Source organism: Plecotus auritus (assembly GCF_963455305.1).
Source record: "Plecotus auritus genome assembly, chromosome: 6".
Taxonomy (NCBI): Eukaryota; Metazoa; Chordata; class Mammalia; order Chiroptera; family Vespertilionidae; genus Plecotus; species Plecotus auritus.
The window spans coordinates 32241827-32258503 of NC_137773.1; the positions used below are offsets into that span (position 1 = coordinate 32241827).

Sequence of the window (16677 nt, forward strand, 5' to 3'; positions counted from 1 at the left end):
GAGGATGGAACTCCAGTTTATTCAGAAAACATCTTCAAGCATCTTCTACTCAGAGTGCCAGGCACTGTGCTTTGTATTGCATTACCTACCCTAACTGCCTATTTAGGAAGTCCATTAAGAAAACAGTTATAATACAATGGGCTGAGTGTTATGATTGAGGTAAACATAGGATGCTAAAAGAGTACATAGGGCCTGGGCAGTGTGGTGCAGTGGTTGAACCTCGGCCTATGAGCCAGGAGGTAATGGTTCAATTTCCATTCAGGGCACATTTCCCGGGGGTTGCACTTTCAATTCCCAGTAAGGGGGTATGCAGAAGGCACCTGATCAATGATTCTCTTTCATCATTGATATTTCTCTCTCTCCCTTCCTCTCTCTGAAATCAATAAAAACATTTAAAAAGAAAGAAAGAGAGTACATAGGAAAGGCATCTAATTGAGTCTGAGATTAGGGAAGGTGATGCTTGAAGAATAGGCAGGAGTGAAAGAGTTCAGTAGGGGAGGATTGAGTTGGGAAGGGCATTGCAGTGCAGAGGCATTGAAGTGTGAAACAGACATTATGCTGGAAATAGTTCAGCATCCTAAAGCATGGTGTGGGAGGTGGGAATGTACAAAAAAGGGCCAGATCTTGAAGAGCCTTTTTTGTTTTGCTTAAAATTTGGATTTTATTCTTAAGGCAGTGGGAGTCTTCTGAAGGATTTTAAGCCAGAGTGATAAAAGTGTTCAGATATTCTTTTTCAAATGATGACTGGAGACAGTGTGCTGAGAGGATTAGAAAAAGGGTGAGTCTAGGGGCAGGGAGACCAGCCAGGAGGCTTTTGCAATAATCCAGGATGATGAAAACGTATGATGAGGAGATACTGGCATGAGGAGAGGAGAGAGGATTTAGAAGATATTTAGGAAGTAGAACAAACAGGAATTGGTGACTGGGTAACCAGATTGCTAACAGTGCCCTTTACATGAAGAAAGATAATAGAGGTAGGTGAGACAATGAACAGTGTTTTGTTTTGTTTTTTTTAGCCTATTGACTTAAAGCCAATTAAAATCAAAGGAGAAATACACATGAAGAATAATGATTTAGGAGTTTCCTGTTTATTTTTTTAATAATCATTTCAGGTGACCTCAATGAACTTTTTAAAAAAATACTCACCCGGGGATATTTTTTCATTGCTTTTTAGAGAGAGTGGAAGAGAGAGGGAAAGACAGAGAGAAATATCGATGTGAGAGATACCCATTGATTGGTTGCCTCCTGCACACACCCTGACCAGGGCCTGGGCCGGGGAGGAGCCTGCAACTGAGGTACCAGTACATGCTCTTGACCTGAATTGAACCTGGGACCCTTTGGTCTGCAAGCTGATGCTCTATCCATGGAGCCAAACGGGCTGGGCTGAACTTTTTTTTTCTCTTTCAGTATATCTGTAATGTCCAGCAAAGTTCCTGAAAGATGATCAGTAAATGTTTGTTGAATTCAGCCTGCTTATATTAAAATTTAAGAATAAGGAACATTAGATATGACAGAATATGAAATATGCTTCAGCTTTCATATTATAGCAAATTCAGAGGAAGTGAAAGGAGAAAGAAGGATGGAGAAAAAAAAAGAAACTAAAGACCCAAGAGAAAATGCAACAACTTAATAGAGTGATGACAGGAATCTCCTAGTTGTCTAGTCATTGCTTCTGCTTTTATGTCTTGATGTGAATTGATTACTTCCTTCTGCATCTTTTCTGGAGTTCCAATCTCTGAGGGTATATGTAAGTATGTTTATATCAGCATATATGACAGTACAACAAAGTTAAGATTTGGACTCTGGAACCAGATTGCCCAAGTTTTCTATGTAATTTATTGTTTCAGGTCTTTTATTAATTTTTAATTAATGTTTGTACATGGGGACAAACTGTAAAGTAGTTTCATTCTTTTGCATGTGGCTTTCCAGTTTTCCCAGCACCATTTATTGAGCCTTTTTTCCCTCCATTCTATGTTTATGGCTTCTTTGTCAAAAATTAATTGGCCATATACATATGTTTTTATTTCTGGGCTCTCAGTTCTGTTCCATTGGTCTGTGTGTCTGTTTTTCTGCCAATACCATGCTGTTTGTTTCTTCTTCTTTTTTTTTTATTGTCACCTGAGGATGTGTTTATTGATGTTAGAGAGAAAGGAAGGGGGTGGGCAGAGAAAGAAACATTGATCAAATGCATCACTATTGGGGATTGAACCCGCAACCTGGATATGTGCCCAGGTATCGAATTTGCAACCTTTCCAAGAATGGGACAACACTTCAATCAACTGAGCCACACTGACCAAGGCTGACTTGCTCTTTTTAAAAAATTGTATTTTATTGATTTGATTTGAGAGAGAGGCACAGAGAGAAAGCCATCAATCTGTTGTTCCACTTATTTATGCATTCATTGGTGATTCTTGTATTTGCCCTGACTGGGAATCAAACCCAACCTTAGTGTATCAGGACAATGCTCTAACCAACTGAGCTACCCAGCCAGGACTGACTTGCTTTTTTCAATCCTCCAATATATTAAAGAGGTAATATGCAAATTAATCCTCAGGCCCTCACAAGATGGCTGCCTACGACCAGGCCGGCAGGGGGGTTAGTGAAGGACGACCAAATGACTGAACAGCAGGCTGCGTGGGGCGACCTGGCTGGCAAGGGGGGGTTAGTGAGGGACGACCAAATAACTGAACAGCAGGCTGCGTGGTGCAACCAGGCTGGCAGGGGGTTAGTGAGGGATGACTAAAGGACTGAAAAGCAGGCTGCGTGGGGCGACCAGGCCAGTGGGGGGGCTGTGAGGGGCAACCAGGCCGGCAGGGGGTTAATGAGGGATGACAAAACGACTGAACAAGCAGGCTGCGTGGGGCGACCAGGCCAGTGGGGGGGCTGTGAGGGGCAACCAGGCTGGCAGGGGGGGCAGTTAGGGGCCATCAGGCTGGCATGCAGAGGCAGTGAGGGGCGATCAGGCCGGCGGGGGTTGGGGGGGCAGTTAGGGGCGACCAGGCAGGCAGGCAGGTGAGCGATTAGGAGCCAGCAGTCCAGGATTGTGAGAGGGATGTCCGAGGGGTCCTGGGTTGGAGAGGGTGCAGGCTGGGCTGAGGGGGACCTCACCCCCGGCCCGTGCACGAATTTCATGCACCGAGCCTCTAGTGATAATATAACCGCTTTGATTCCTGAGGGAGAGCGGAGCTCAGAGCTCTACCTTTTTCACCCTTGAGGTACCCTAGCAATATAGTTGGAAAACCAAAATATAAAGCTTACTCTAAAAATGTCTTAACCCTTAACAAAATATGTGTATAAATGCTATATCCAGATAAAATAAAATGAAGAAAAACTTGCACTGTTAGGGAACACTTTTTTTTTAAACCAGAATGTGTGATAAATGATATATATTTCCCAAGGGAGCGATAATATTTCCTTTATGTACAGTTCGGCTGTTCTGCAAGGAATTTGGGGGAATGAGTTATGGTTTCATGTCCACTCTGTGGAATGCTGTCTATTTTAGTGGACTTTTATTTTTTATTTAATTTTTTGTTAATCCTCACCTGAGGATGTTTTTCTTTTGATTTTTAGAGAGAGTGGAAGGGAGGGGGAGAGACAGAGAGAGAAACATTGATGTGAAAGACAAAGATCGATGTGAGAGAAGCACATTGATTGGTTGCTTCCCCCAGTGGCCCTGACTGGGCTAGGGATCCAGAATCGAACCCATGAGCCTTTAGTTCATGGGCTGATACTCTATCCACTGAACAAAACCGGCTAGGGCAGTGAACTTTTATTTTTACCTTTCTAATTATTCATATATTTTGTTTTTCAATCAGGCAATTATTATAGTTTGCGTTCTCAGCATGAGAAAGCAGCCTTATATTTCCAAAGAGCTTTGAAATTGAATCCTCGGTATCTTGGGGCCTGGACACTAATGGGACATGAGTATATGGAAATGAAGAACACATCTGCTGCTATTCAGGCTTATAGGTGAGCTCCTAGTTGTGGGGTTAGGTAGATCAGATTGCTGTGATGTTAGGAGCATCTTTTGAGCCTGCAAGTTGCTAACTTTGATTCTGCTGTCTTACCAGTCGCTCTTCCATTTCTTAGACATGCCATTGAGGTTAATAAGCGGGACTACAGAGCCTGGTATGGCCTCGGGCAGACCTATGAAATCCTTAAGATGCCATTTTACTGCCTTTATTATTATAGACGGGCCCATCAGCTTCGGTAAGTCTGGCCACTTGACAATGTGTTTTTTTTGAGGAGTGCTGACACTTTTCTTTCTCTTTTGATGGCTACTGAGTGACTAACTAGTGGGTAGTATATAGAGTGTGGATATACTGGTCAAAGGGATGATTCATGTCCTGGATGGGAAGGAGCAAGATGGTGTGAGATTTCATCATGCTACTCAGAATGGTGTGCAATTTAAAACTTAAGAACTAACTGTTTATTTCTGGAATTTTCCATGTAATATTTTCGGACTGCAGTTGACTTGGAAAGTGAAACCTCGAATAAGGGGGGATCACTACAGTAGTGGTGGTGGTGGACTTTAGTTATCTGTAAGACTTTTCACACTACTACTATTTTGTCTCAGGCCCAATGATTCTCGTATGCTGGTTGCTTTAGGAGAATGTTATGAGAAACTCAATCAACTTGTGGAAGCCAAAAAGGTATCTGAGATTGAGCCCTTGAGAAGTGAGTGGGAATCTGCTGCTTGGATGAAGGGTGGGGCTATCTGTGCTCTGTAACTTTTCTTCATTCTGGTATCTCTACATGTGGAAGTCGGAATACATAATAGGCTAAAAAGCAAAGCTTGGGTGACATCATCTGTGGGAATGTCAGTATGTAGCCTGTACCTATGATTTAGTAAAAATGCCTGCATCCTGCAAATCTGAAGTTCTGGGAGGCTTGCAGGACTTGAGCCTTTGTGTGATTAGTCATGGCACCTGGGCAATGGTCAAAGTGACAAGTTTATTTTTTTGACAGTGTTACTGGAGAGCTTACGCTGTGGGAGATGTGGAGAAAATGGCTCTGGTGAAACTTGCAAAGTGAGTGAAAGGAGTAAAACGCTATTGATATTTCTGTTGGCTCCTCTGGTATGGTGGGTGAGCCTTCTATCCATCATCCTACATGAATGTGGGGATGTAGCAGGGTGTATGAATATTGATCTGAAAATTTAGCCATTTGACTTGAGAGAATGACTTCTCTTTAAAGTGGGAATTGCTTTCCTATTAGGCAAGGGACCAAGAATGAATTGAAAGAAATGAAATTTTTATGTCAGAGCAGTCTAGGAAAACTAAGTACTGATCTCCTAATAAGAACTAAGAAAATAATAACTCAGAAATAGTAGGCAAAGAGGTTCTTAAATACAATTTTATTCATGCCAGTTCTTTTCTGGCTTATTAGAAAAAAATCTGAATTATCTTTTTTTAAAATCTTACTCAGGATATTAACATAGTTTTTGCAAAGGTTTGTTACTCAGCTTATGTATTTGCTAACTCTCCCTCCATTACCAGTAGCAGAGTAATGATACTAAATTTGATAAAAATAACCTCGCTTCTGGGCACTAATACTATTCTGGGTCCCAGTGTGCCATTTATGTAAAAATTTGTACATGTCTCTGTGTTGTCATTTTTTTGCTCTTAATCATGTGCTTTTACTATTTATCATTATTTAGCTTTGAGATCTGATTTGTACTTAAAGACCAATTTCTTTTGTAGGCTTCATGAACAGTTGACTGAGTCAGAACAGGCTGCTCAATGTTACATCAAATATATCCAAGATATCTATACCTGTGGGGTATGTGTCCTGGACATGAGGACTGGGTTGCTGATTTTATTTATTCTTATCACCTTAGTCATCTCTGCTTTCCTTATCTAGGAAATAGTGGAACACTTGGAGGAGAGCACAGCTTTCCGCTATCTGGCCCAGTACTATTTTAAGTGCAAGCTGTGGGATGAAGCTTCGACTTGTGCCCAAAAGTGTTGTGCATTCAATGATGTGAGTATCAGTTATTTAATAGAGTTTGGATTTGGGGTCAAACATATAATCTTTAACATGATTTGGGAGTAGAAAGTGGATAATTATGTAAGTGGAAAGGCTATCTTGATTTGTGAAACTTACACATGAGTATTTTAGAACCTGTTTTTGAGAATATCCTTGGACATATTTTGAAATAGTTGCCTGACTTTGTTTCAGACCCGGGAAGAAGGTAAGGCCTTGCTCCGGCAAATCCTGCAGCTTCGGAACCAAGGAGAGACTCCTTCCACTGAGATGCCTGCACCCTTTTTCCTACCGGCGTCACTGTCTGCTAACAATACTCCTACACGCAGAGTTTCTCCACTCAACCTGTCTTCAGTCACACCATAGTTGACTATTTTCAAGTTAGCACATTGCCAGACTGATGTTAAGCCTTACCTCCATGTAAAAAAATTGCCATGTCTGTTCTTCCAAGTACCTTAGCTTTTTTTGTGTATACAGATGGAAACAGCTCCTTGGGGAGAGTTTATAGAATCACCTTCAGAGTAGACTGACAGAAGAATCCTGGCAGGAAACAGACACTGTCTTGCCAGTTAGAAGCACTTCTTCCTCATGTTCATAGTAGCTACAGAGCTTGGCCTTCTTCCCAGATTCTCCCCACCTCACCCCCAAACATCCTTGTACTAGCACTTTAGCACAGGCAAGGCTACAGGCTACAGTAACTGTTTTAATGCTGCTGGGAGTGGTTTCCTGAGAAGTGAGGAAAGGAGAAAAGTTTGTGAGTCTGTCCTCTGCTGACAGTAGGGGCACTGGATACCCTAGCAAGGTTAGGGCACTGGATAGACATGATCGTATTCTTGGATTTGCTGAGCATGGCTGTTCTATCAGAGATTAGGTTTAAATGGAGTAAAACTATACAGTAGGTCCTCGGGTTACGTCTGAGATCTGTTCCTACGGTGCGATTTTTATCGTAAGTCAGAACCCACCTACATAAGCACCTACGTCACTCACATGGAGCACATACACAGCAGTAATGAAGTGACAGAGAAAGATAACAATTCCTGACCTTTACTTGTGGTAAATAAATAATAAAAAACATAAAGCACATATGTTGAAATGACGGAACTTTTTTTTTTTTTAATAAATGGGAGATGGTGACGTAACCACGAACGATGTACGTCGAGTCTGACGTAGCCTGAGGACTGCCTGTACATTTGTTTTGCAGAGTCTCCTAGAATATTTCAAATTTGAAGTAACTTACTAGAGTTGAATAGAAGGGACAAACAATCTCACGGAGCATGAAGGCCCCTACCAAGAGCAAAAGGTGTCTAGTTATCTATATCCCCCCAAAAAAGCAAAGTAAGGAGACAGGATTACAGATAATCTCATGGCATTTGGAGATAACTTTTTGTAACTACAGACAAGAATAAACTCATTTCAAGCTGGTCTGTTTTAATATTTTTGATGTAATTGTCTTTTTTTCAGGCTAGACAAGGTAAAGGGAATCATTGTTAGTGTGCTCTTAGAGGGTTTTAGGCCTGTGCATGCGTATTTAGTAGGAGGAATATGCTATGGTTATGTTTGCTGCATTGAATTTGTATAGTAGATGACATGAATTATTCTGAGCTCAGGACCCAGCCTTCCTATGTTCATGTTTCCAAAACAAGTTTGTTACCTATTCACCTCCTAATGTGTGATACTTCATTTTATAGTAAGGAAGGTTTAGAATATATAATGTCCCTCGAATTCATTTCTTTTTAAGTTTTCTTAGATGTCTAGCGACATTCCTGTGCAGGGTTTCCATGGGCCTGAATGATGATAATGTTCAAATTTTCTTTCCTTTTATAATTTGAATGGTTTTGTTAAATTTGGGATTCAAATTAAAAAATGTGAACAATATCTTTAATATAGCTTTCTTTTTTGTGCTGCATAAAAACCATATAAGTAAAAAAGCATGAGGTTACATAGGTGACTATATTACAAAAAAAAAACCAACTAGTGTGTGAATATTACATTTTGCATAAAGTTCAAGGTATATGGTGAAGTTTAAAAGAGACTTATTTCTTAAGCTGAGCAGCTGACCCACCTCAGGACAAGGCCTGCTCTCTTCTTCCCCACAACCTCAGTATTTTTTGCCAAATGGCCCAGATTTGAGTAAAGGGGTATGCCGTGAGCGCAGGATCCGAGCATAAGGGCTGCAGTCGGTTGAGCTTTGGCAGGTGGGTGTTCGGGGAAGAAAATTTCGAAGAAATGGTTTCTTCCCTGGGGGCTCTTGGTTTGGTTGCTGGTTTTCCTGGTTGGCACCAAGGCGCTTTTTGGTAGAAGCCTGGCCTTGGAGTTTCAGCACAGTATGGTACTGCTCCGCAATGCATGCCGCCTTCTTCCGAAGGTCCATTTTTACCAACATCATGTTATTCTGCAGCTCAGCCAGGGTCTGATCCTAAGGAAGATCAGTAAAGTCATAGAAATCATATCTGGTATATGAGAGAATAAGAAGGGCAAGGTAATACATGCCATCCACTACTAATTTACAACTGTAACTCTTTAAGCTCAGAGCTTATTGAACAGTGGGTATTTTAATTTCAGAGCTTAATTGTTAGTGTTTTGTCTTAGAGGGTTTCAGGCCTGTGCATAAAACAAGGTTTCTTACAATCTAAGCATCTTGGATGAAATGTGATACTATCTACCTCCAATTGTTACAACAGAGAAAATGTCTATAAATTAGCACAGTGACTTATACTTAAAATCTTGACCTTTCTCTTCTGCTCCTCATTCCCCTTTTCACATAACCCTGGTGTGGGCTGATGGGAGAGAAGGGGATATTTAGGCTGTCCTAACCTGTTTGATTAAGATGTCATCACAAGTAGTCAAGGCTTGGCGAAGTTTTCCTGCCCCAGTGCTGTGGCAACAGGCTCTTTCTGCTGACTGGAGAGATTCACCAAGTTTCTGAAGCTCTGTCCGTAGCAACCTTATATTCTGAAAAAGAAGGAGGAGTAATAAATTGTGGCCAAATTCAACCAGGATGATGATCTGGAGGAGTCAGATAGCCATTTGAAGAGAAGTAAAATACAAGGCTGGTCAGCTGAAGAAAGTAGCCACCCTCCAGGACAGTACATAGAAAACTTCTTAGCCTTACATGAACCAGGGATATAGTGTTGGACATCGCCTTAAGTAAAAGTTGTTTTTTTAATCTCTCTGGCTTAGATTGATTTTTTTTTTAAAATACATTTTTATTGATTTCAGAGAGGAAGGGAGAGAGAGGGAGAAAGAAACATCGATGATGAGAATCATCGATTGGCTGCCTCCTGCACATCCCACACTGCGGATTGAGCCCACAACCCGGACATGTGCCCTGAGTGGGAATCGAACTGTGACCTCCTGGTTCATAGGCAGATGCTCAACAACTGAGCCACGCTGGCTGGGCTTAGGTAAAAGTTTGGTAACAGAAAGGTAATCACCTTCTGGCCCTCCTCTAACTTCTTGTCCACATCAGTGGTGAAGGGCTTTGCTGAGGGTGGTGGTTCTAACATTTTCTGATACTTCCGTAGCTCTGAGGGAAGAAACAAGAAACATTAATATGCAGGCTTTCTAACCTTGGACTTACCTCTGAGTTAACAACAGCTTGCAGCAAATATAATAGAAAGGGAGCCCTTGTGCATCCTAGAGTGAAAGGTCTGGGGATGTAGCGCCAAAATAAGGAAATTATGTTGGAGCTAGCGCCAGAAGGCCTAAGTTTGGAGAGTAGCTCGGCCTTGAGTCACTGCCCTCTCTCCTTCCTCACCGTCAGTGGTAGAGTTCAGCTCTGCTTTGCACTGGTCCAGTTTGGCTGTAACCTCTTGGAGCTGCTGGGCGGAGTGGGAAGCAGCAGCCAGCCTTTGTGACCGCCTTACGGATAATTCAGACCCCGATTGTTGATGAGCCCTTGGCTGTTGTCTGGCTTCCTGCACTCGAGCTTCTAGCTCTTCAATCTTCTCATCCCGCTCCTAAGAGGGAAGGAGAAGGCACAATTTCATCCACAGTCAAACACTGCAGAAACAGATGACTGCATAATGAACAAAATCTTCCCTGATACATAAGCTTTTTGGTTAGCACATATACCGTTTTCTGGCCAACCAGACCTTTAATTAATTTGCCAAACAGATTGGCACATACAAAGCACTAAGGCTACTACAGAAAAGTGAGTTACATATTTCTGCCCCTACCAGAGTTTATAAAATCTGTTAGCCTCAAGCAAGTAGTCATGGGAATCTGAGTAGCCAGTTGGGGCTAGTTCAGGGCAACTCACCTGAAGCTCCTCTTGGTAAAAACTTGTCAGTGACTCCTTGAGGATCTTTAATTTCTCTTCATATGTTTCCTCTAATAGTTCCTTTTGGGTGTCCAAATGTTCACTGTCAGAGGAAAAAACAGAAGTGAGTGAAGATTCTGAGGAGTGAGCCTGGAGGACAGATTTTCCCCCTTCCCATGTGGGAGTCTGTGCTGTGAGATTCTTTCCCCTTCCCCACATGGGAGTCTGAACTGGTTCTTCAATAAATTCCCAAAAAATTATAAAACTAAAATGAATTTAATATCCATTAAGTTAAATTAATGTCCAGCTATGAACAATTTGAAGAATTTTAAAGGATGGAGGACAGATCTTGAGGCACAACTCCATCCTAGTCCCTACTTCCCACCCTCTGATCCAGGTGACAGACGAAGAGGGGCCACTCAGCTGGTACCTGCACCACTGTTCACGCTGTTGCATCTGCTTCACCATCTCATTGCAAATTTCATCACGGAGCTGCATCTCCAGCTGCAACTTTTCCTGCCGTTCTTTCAAAAGCAGTGCTTTCATGGCTTCCACCACCTGTAGGAGATCCTAGAAGGGACACAGGTCAGAGGTAATCAGAGGACCATGCCCCTAAAAGGCCCAGGCCCACCTGGAAGGCAGCATAGGAAATGTGCAGCCATCAAGCTGCTGCAACAAAATTTTCTTATATTCTTACCTCCTTGCTATACATGGAGATATCAGCTTCATTTTCAATGTCATCATCAAGGCCTGGGTCTGTCTTAGTTCCTATCTCTAAGCTGGGAGATGCCTGCAGACCGTGTTCCTTGATGAATGAATGTAGCGATGGGAATCCCAGTTGTACAGGTGGAGCATGCACAAGCTAGCAGGGGGAAGATATCTTAATTGAATCCAGGACTAGTCCCTAGTAGCTTTCTTAAATAAAGGTACCATTCCAAAGGTACCAACTTCTCACCTGGCTGGCAATGGCTGAGAACTTGGCCACATGAAGGGTCTCATCATAAGTAGATGCACAGGGATTCACATTGACAATCATGCAGGAGCGGCCTCGGCCTGTGAAGAAGCCTTGAAACACTCGAGTCAACTTGCTGTCACGGAAGGGAATCAGGTTCTGCTTTGACCTGGCAGGGAATCAGAAGAGTAGAGTTTCAATTATAGAAGATACATAAATCCTGTGAGCAGAACTCCAGCTCTTGAAGTATTCTAGCACCATTCCTAGTGGTGACCAGGAAGTTTCTTAGTAAATTGCAGAGCTCCAGACGATCCAAGCCCATGGCTTGCAGTCAAAATCTCACCTGTTCTGCTGGTTTTGGCGCAGGACAGCAATACAGCGGCCCAGGGTGTGCAGAGAAGTGTTAATGTTTCCTGCTTCCTTTAGCCGCTCACCACTCTTCTGATCTTTGCAGCGTTCTGAGCCGGCCAGATCACAGAATGACAACCTTGAAAGAAGGACAGGATCTGACATAAGGACCCTACATGTTATGAACCTTCCAGCCCTTCCTATACTTGTGAGGAGGGGAAGAACCACCAAGAATCTCGCTACCTAAGGAAGGAGAACAAGAATCTATCAGAGTAATCCCTCTGAGCACCTCCCTTGCCCCCTCCCCCACTACCATTTATGGCCAAGAAGTCCAAATTTCTAAATGGAAAATCTTACTCGCTGATCTTGGGGACAATGTCTCCTTCCCCTTGAAGGTGCAGGATCCGAATGGAGAAGATGCTGTGACTAGAAGTTAAGAAAAAGAAAAAGGTCATTATACATCTTCCATGACCAACTGGAGGATTAATATTTTCTAGAACAAAGCCTGGCTCTCACAACCCACTAACCTACGGCTGGAGTTCTGGTTCAGGTGCGTGCTGGCAAAGCTCTGGTTTTTACGACCCACTTTCAGGAGTTTCAAGGCCTCCTCAGCATCCTGAACGTGAATCCAATTGAGATCTGAGGGCAAGAGAAGGGCATACATAAGATGGGAGTACCTAACTCTTTTCTTAGTCTCTGTCCAAGTCCTGTCCAGGGTTCATGTCAGCCTCCCTGCTTTTCCCATACCTTTCACATAGGGATTGCCATTCTGATCCTCATATAGCCGCAGAATCTGCCTCTTGCGCTGTTGGTTAGGTGGTTCTAACAGATCATAAAGCAGTTCATTGTAGATCTCAAAGAAGGAGATCCAGATGGAGAAGCGAATGTCTGCAGGTACACTTATGGGGGCACTGTCTGGCTGTGCCCATCGGTTACTTGTTTCTGGGGAAGAAGCAAATGTACCATCAACCCTGAAGTAGTCCATCTCCCCTTTGGCTTGCAGGGTTCTCAGAAGGCAGAGCTCAGGTTGCAATCTCTGGTCTATACTCCTGGCAGTTGTTGAGAGCAGGGAGTGGGTTCTTACTGTGACTTGGCATTGAGCCCAGTCATGTTACTTACCATCTAGCTGGCTACTGCTAGTAAACTGACTGGTGGAGGAGAGCCCAGCAATGCCACTGTCAAAGCTGGTGCTGGTACCTATTCGATTTTCAATGTAGACACTCTTCTTCAAGGAGGTAGACAGTTCCTCCTGGAGGGCCCCAGGGAGAAAATAAGTATAAAACTTTCCAGAGATTTGTCTCCTTATCCCCACCTCTGTAGACACTAACACTTCACCTCTTGGAGGCCTCCATTTAGCAGGGCCAGTTTCTTCATTTCCTCCTGTCGGATCTGCTTGCTGTCAAGCCAGATTACCTCATTACAGAGCAACGGCTTCAGATCAGGTGTGGGATGAAGTTGGCCTTGGAGGCTATTGAAGATCAGAGCCAGGGACCGGGGCAGGATCCCTCCATCTTTGATGGTACCTAGAGGAATGTAAAAGATGGGTAGCTGAGGCAAGTGCCTTTCTCCTCCAATGGACAGCATCCAAAGGTAATGACAATACCATTACAGGGCAATCAGCAATCCTGTGAGGCCTACTACTCACCTTGAATCGTGTGGGTTTTCCCTGAGTTGGTGACTCCATATGCATAGATAAGCCAGTTCTGTCCTTTGAGTACGTCTTTTATCATCTCCTTCACAGTCAGGTTGAAGAAGGTTGCTTGTCCTACTTCTGGCCCAAAGATCTAGAGACAGACTCAGTTTCTCAAAGACCTTTCATCTCCCATTTGCCTCCTATGCAGAGCTAGCAGATGCATCTCTTCCTGGGTGGCCCTGGACAATGCTCAAGCCACTTCTTCCTGCAGTGCTGCCAGCTGCTCCCTAAACACTGAGGACTCAACTACTCTCTGCCAGTCCATCTTTCATCCAGATTAACAAATGCCTAAGGTATGCTACCCACTAAGTCCAATGCTGCATACACAATGGGGCAACATAATGGTCACAAGCATCTGTACTATCCTCGGATGGAACCTGTGGCAGATTCAAGTCCTCACCCTACCACTGACTAGCTTCAGCAACATTACCTTTACTGAGCCACAGTATCCTTGTCAGGAAAATAGGGACAATATAATAATTATAATAGAGTTGTTGGGAATTAATGCACATAAAGTACTTGACACACTGGCTAGCTCATAACAAGGGTGCCTACAATTGTAGACATGCATATACAGGGTAGGGCAAAAGTAGGCCTACAGTTAACATGGAAAATTATACAATAATTAATATAATTAATAATATAAGAATAAACTCTGTATTTCACACACAACTATAAAAGTACTTTCCCCCACCCTCTATAAGAAATTCACAAGCAAGTAAAAAGCTTTCCTTCTAAAGAGGGAAAAAGGTTGCCCCTACATGTTGGTCCCTTGTTCACAGACCAATACCTTCATACCTGGGAAAAGGTGAACCTGTGGGTGGCTTGGCCAATTCCCCGCTCGTTACTCTTCTGGGCAAAGGAGTCTTTGGGTGCCTGTAGAACAAGGGTCTCCACATTCTCAATACGGACACAATCCTAAGAAAGGGGAAAACACAGTTGGCACAGAAGGAAGCATTCCTGAGAACCTCTTCTGTACTGTATCATTCCACCTTGAATCCTCCCTCCTCAGAAACTCACCTGATCCTCCTGCCGTTCCAGCTCTGAAGGTAACAAGGGCCTGACCCTCAGATACACTTTCACCTTCTCTGTACTATCCTCAGATGGAACCTGTGGCAGAATTCCAGGCCAGAACTACAGATTAATCTCAGCAATGATCTCTGAGCAGATGGGCAAGCATAGCATAGTTCCTGAAAATAATGCTAACACTACCCTCGTTCCACCTCAAGTGTCTCTCTGTAGCTATAGCTACTCTTTGGTTCCATAATTGTTCCAACTTACATAGATTTCTTTAGTACTTTATCCCTTTCCTACTGTCTCTTCAGTATCCTGTAATCCTGGCTTACCACACCTAGAGTTAGAACTGGTTTACTGGCATGATATTATAGTAAAGCACAGTAGTTAAGTACCTTGGAGGGAGACACACCTGAATTTGAGTCCCAATTCCATCATTTAGTAACTATAAGACCTTGAACAAGTTCTTTAAATTCCCTTTGCCTCACTTTCCTCATATAGAATGGGGTTAATGATATAGTACCCACTTCATTCTTTCAACAGATATTTAAGAGATCTGCCTACTATAGCCCAGGAACTCTAAGAGGCATTATTGAGGCTCCTGCTTTGATAAACCTTTCTCTAAAAAGAGGAGACTTATGAGTAGAGTTATTCTCAACCAGGGCCATTTCCCTCTCAAAGAACATTTAGCCGTGTCAGGACAGGTTTCTAGGTTGTCACAAGTGGGAAGGTACTACTAACATTTAGTGGGTAGAGGCCAGGAATGCTGCTAAGCATCTTGCAATGCACAGGACAGACCCATACAACAAAGCATTATCAGGTCCCAAATGTCAATGAGAACCCACCAGGTGCCAAAGATGCAGGGCCTTTCACCCACCTAGCAGGTTTCTGGAGGTAAACCTAGCCTTGTAGGGTCCCAGGAGTAGAGAGAAGAAGGGTGAGGGCTGTGACAAGTCCTGGCAATATTCTGCTTCCCTTCAGGAGACCTAAATCAAAAGCCTTAATTGCTCCATTGGTTTCCCACCTGTTTTGGATTCATGAACGCCTTCCAGATCTTGATGCAAACTCTGAATTGTTTTAGCTGAAGAATATACCAGTGCAACTGACATCAAAGTTCTGCATCAAATTTCAAGGCTTTGACATTCTGACAAATCAGGGACTACGTGTTAAGAACCAGCCTGCCCCCAATTTGGGGGTATGTTTTGTACATAAATATAGGTCGTTATATATATGGCTACCAAAACCAACCAAACAAAAAAATGTCAATGAGAAACCCCAGCCAAGCACAAAGGCTTCATAAATGGAAGCTATGGTTGGCATTAAGACCTGAATGTACATTCCACCTATTTAATGGCAGTTTGACCTTGCGCAAATTCTTCAAGGCCTCTGGGCCTCATGGTGGAGAGATAACTATTATCCTTCCCTCAAGGTATTAACTGATAGTATGCACTTGAGGGTATATCATTAATGCAATAGTTCTTATGGACACAAACTCTACATTTTTTTTTACTTGTCATGCTCTTAATTTTGAATTGAACTCTCAGACCCTGAGGAATGCTGGTCTTTGACTTCATACTAACTACTCAGTAGAGTAGGCTGAGGATATCACTTTCTGCTCCTACCACTCTCCAACTCCTTTACCTGCTGCTTGTCCTCCAGAGAGGTGGAGATGACAGAGCAGTCTGACAGCAGGTCCTTACGAACCACAGACCTCAAATCTGCAACTGTGGACTCAAACATGGGGGACACTACGACATCTTCATCCGAGAGCAAGCCGGCTGGCGGAGAAAGGATCCCTTGGGACATAGCTGGGGCAACTTAGGTCTAAAAAGAGACAAAAGTGGGTAAAGAGGAGAACCTTAAGGACAGAATGGGCTGAAAATTCTAGGTAAAAAACAATTCCCTTACCCCAGGACACCTTGGCATCGCCTCCTGAATCCCTACTCTCCTTTCCCTTCCACTATCAGTAGAGGGGAAGGGGATGATAGGAGTTAATCATTTAATTCAGTTTAAGATCACGTACTGGAATGAATAGATATCTGGTTCAAAAAGCAGAAGGTTACGCTGCAAGTAAGATGCCTCGCCCACGGGTGATGTGAAGGTGGCGTCAGTAGCTCTAGGCACCTTCTCCAACCTCGCCCCCAGGCCCACAGTGAGGACATAGGTATTAAGAAAAAAGTGATGGCAAGCAGCTTCGCTTTCTGACAGCCTGTCCTGCGAGGGAAAGAGCCGGTACCCCAGCTGGGTTCCAGCACAACCTCATACTCACCCGAAGACGCGACGATTGTTCCCCGTCTGGTACCGGCCCACTCACACCCCGCCGCCGAGCCCGGACTTTGGCCTTTATAGAACAAAACTCCGCCCACGAGGTGCACCTTTGTTACTGATACAATGTTTTAAATTACGCGCTGCCTTCGTCCGCCA

At 43.4% G+C, this 16677-nt stretch overlaps 2 protein-coding genes across 4 annotated transcripts in view; one reads left to right on the plus strand and one right to left on the minus strand.

Moving 5' to 3' along the window:
• Positions 1-7865, plus strand: part of CDC23 (cell division cycle 23) — a 21451-nt gene extending 13586 nt beyond the window's left edge. For both annotated transcript variants that reach the window (XM_080672506.1, XM_080672507.1), the window contains 7 exons: positions 3816-3969; positions 4090-4209; positions 4577-4652; positions 4969-5030; positions 5703-5781; positions 5863-5982; positions 6181-7865. In XM_080672506.1, coding sequence (XP_080528632.1) covers positions 3816-3969; positions 4090-4209; positions 4577-4652; positions 4969-5030; positions 5703-5781; positions 5863-5982; positions 6181-6351 — 782 coding nt within the window. In that variant the 3' untranslated portion in view covers positions 6352-7865. The remainder of the gene's footprint in view (positions 1-3815; positions 3970-4089; positions 4210-4576; positions 4653-4968; positions 5031-5702; positions 5782-5862; positions 5983-6180) is intronic.
• On the minus strand, positions 7101-16584 carry KIF20A (kinesin family member 20A). Of its 2 annotated transcripts, none has more exons than XM_080672503.1 (19): positions 16523-16584; positions 15895-16077; positions 14260-14349; positions 14038-14157; positions 13192-13330; positions 12882-13069; positions 12666-12795; positions 12294-12488; positions 12074-12185; positions 11904-11972; positions 11542-11685; positions 11202-11367; positions 10944-11108; positions 10677-10816; positions 10247-10349; positions 9743-9944; positions 9420-9511; positions 8800-8937; positions 7101-8401 (listed from the first exon to the last, which is right to left on the minus strand). In XM_080672503.1, exons 2-19 carry the CDS (start codon positions 16057-16059, stop codon positions 8084-8086), a joined length of 2676 nt encoding a protein of 891 aa, XP_080528629.1. In that variant the 5' UTR covers positions 16060-16077; positions 16523-16584; the 3' UTR covers positions 7101-8083. The 2 variants fall into 2 exon arrangements, with proteins under 2 accessions (XP_080528629.1, XP_080528630.1); XM_080672504.1 differs by having other exon boundaries at positions 15965-16077; positions 16523-16572.
• Positions 16585-16677: the final 93 nt, after the last annotated feature.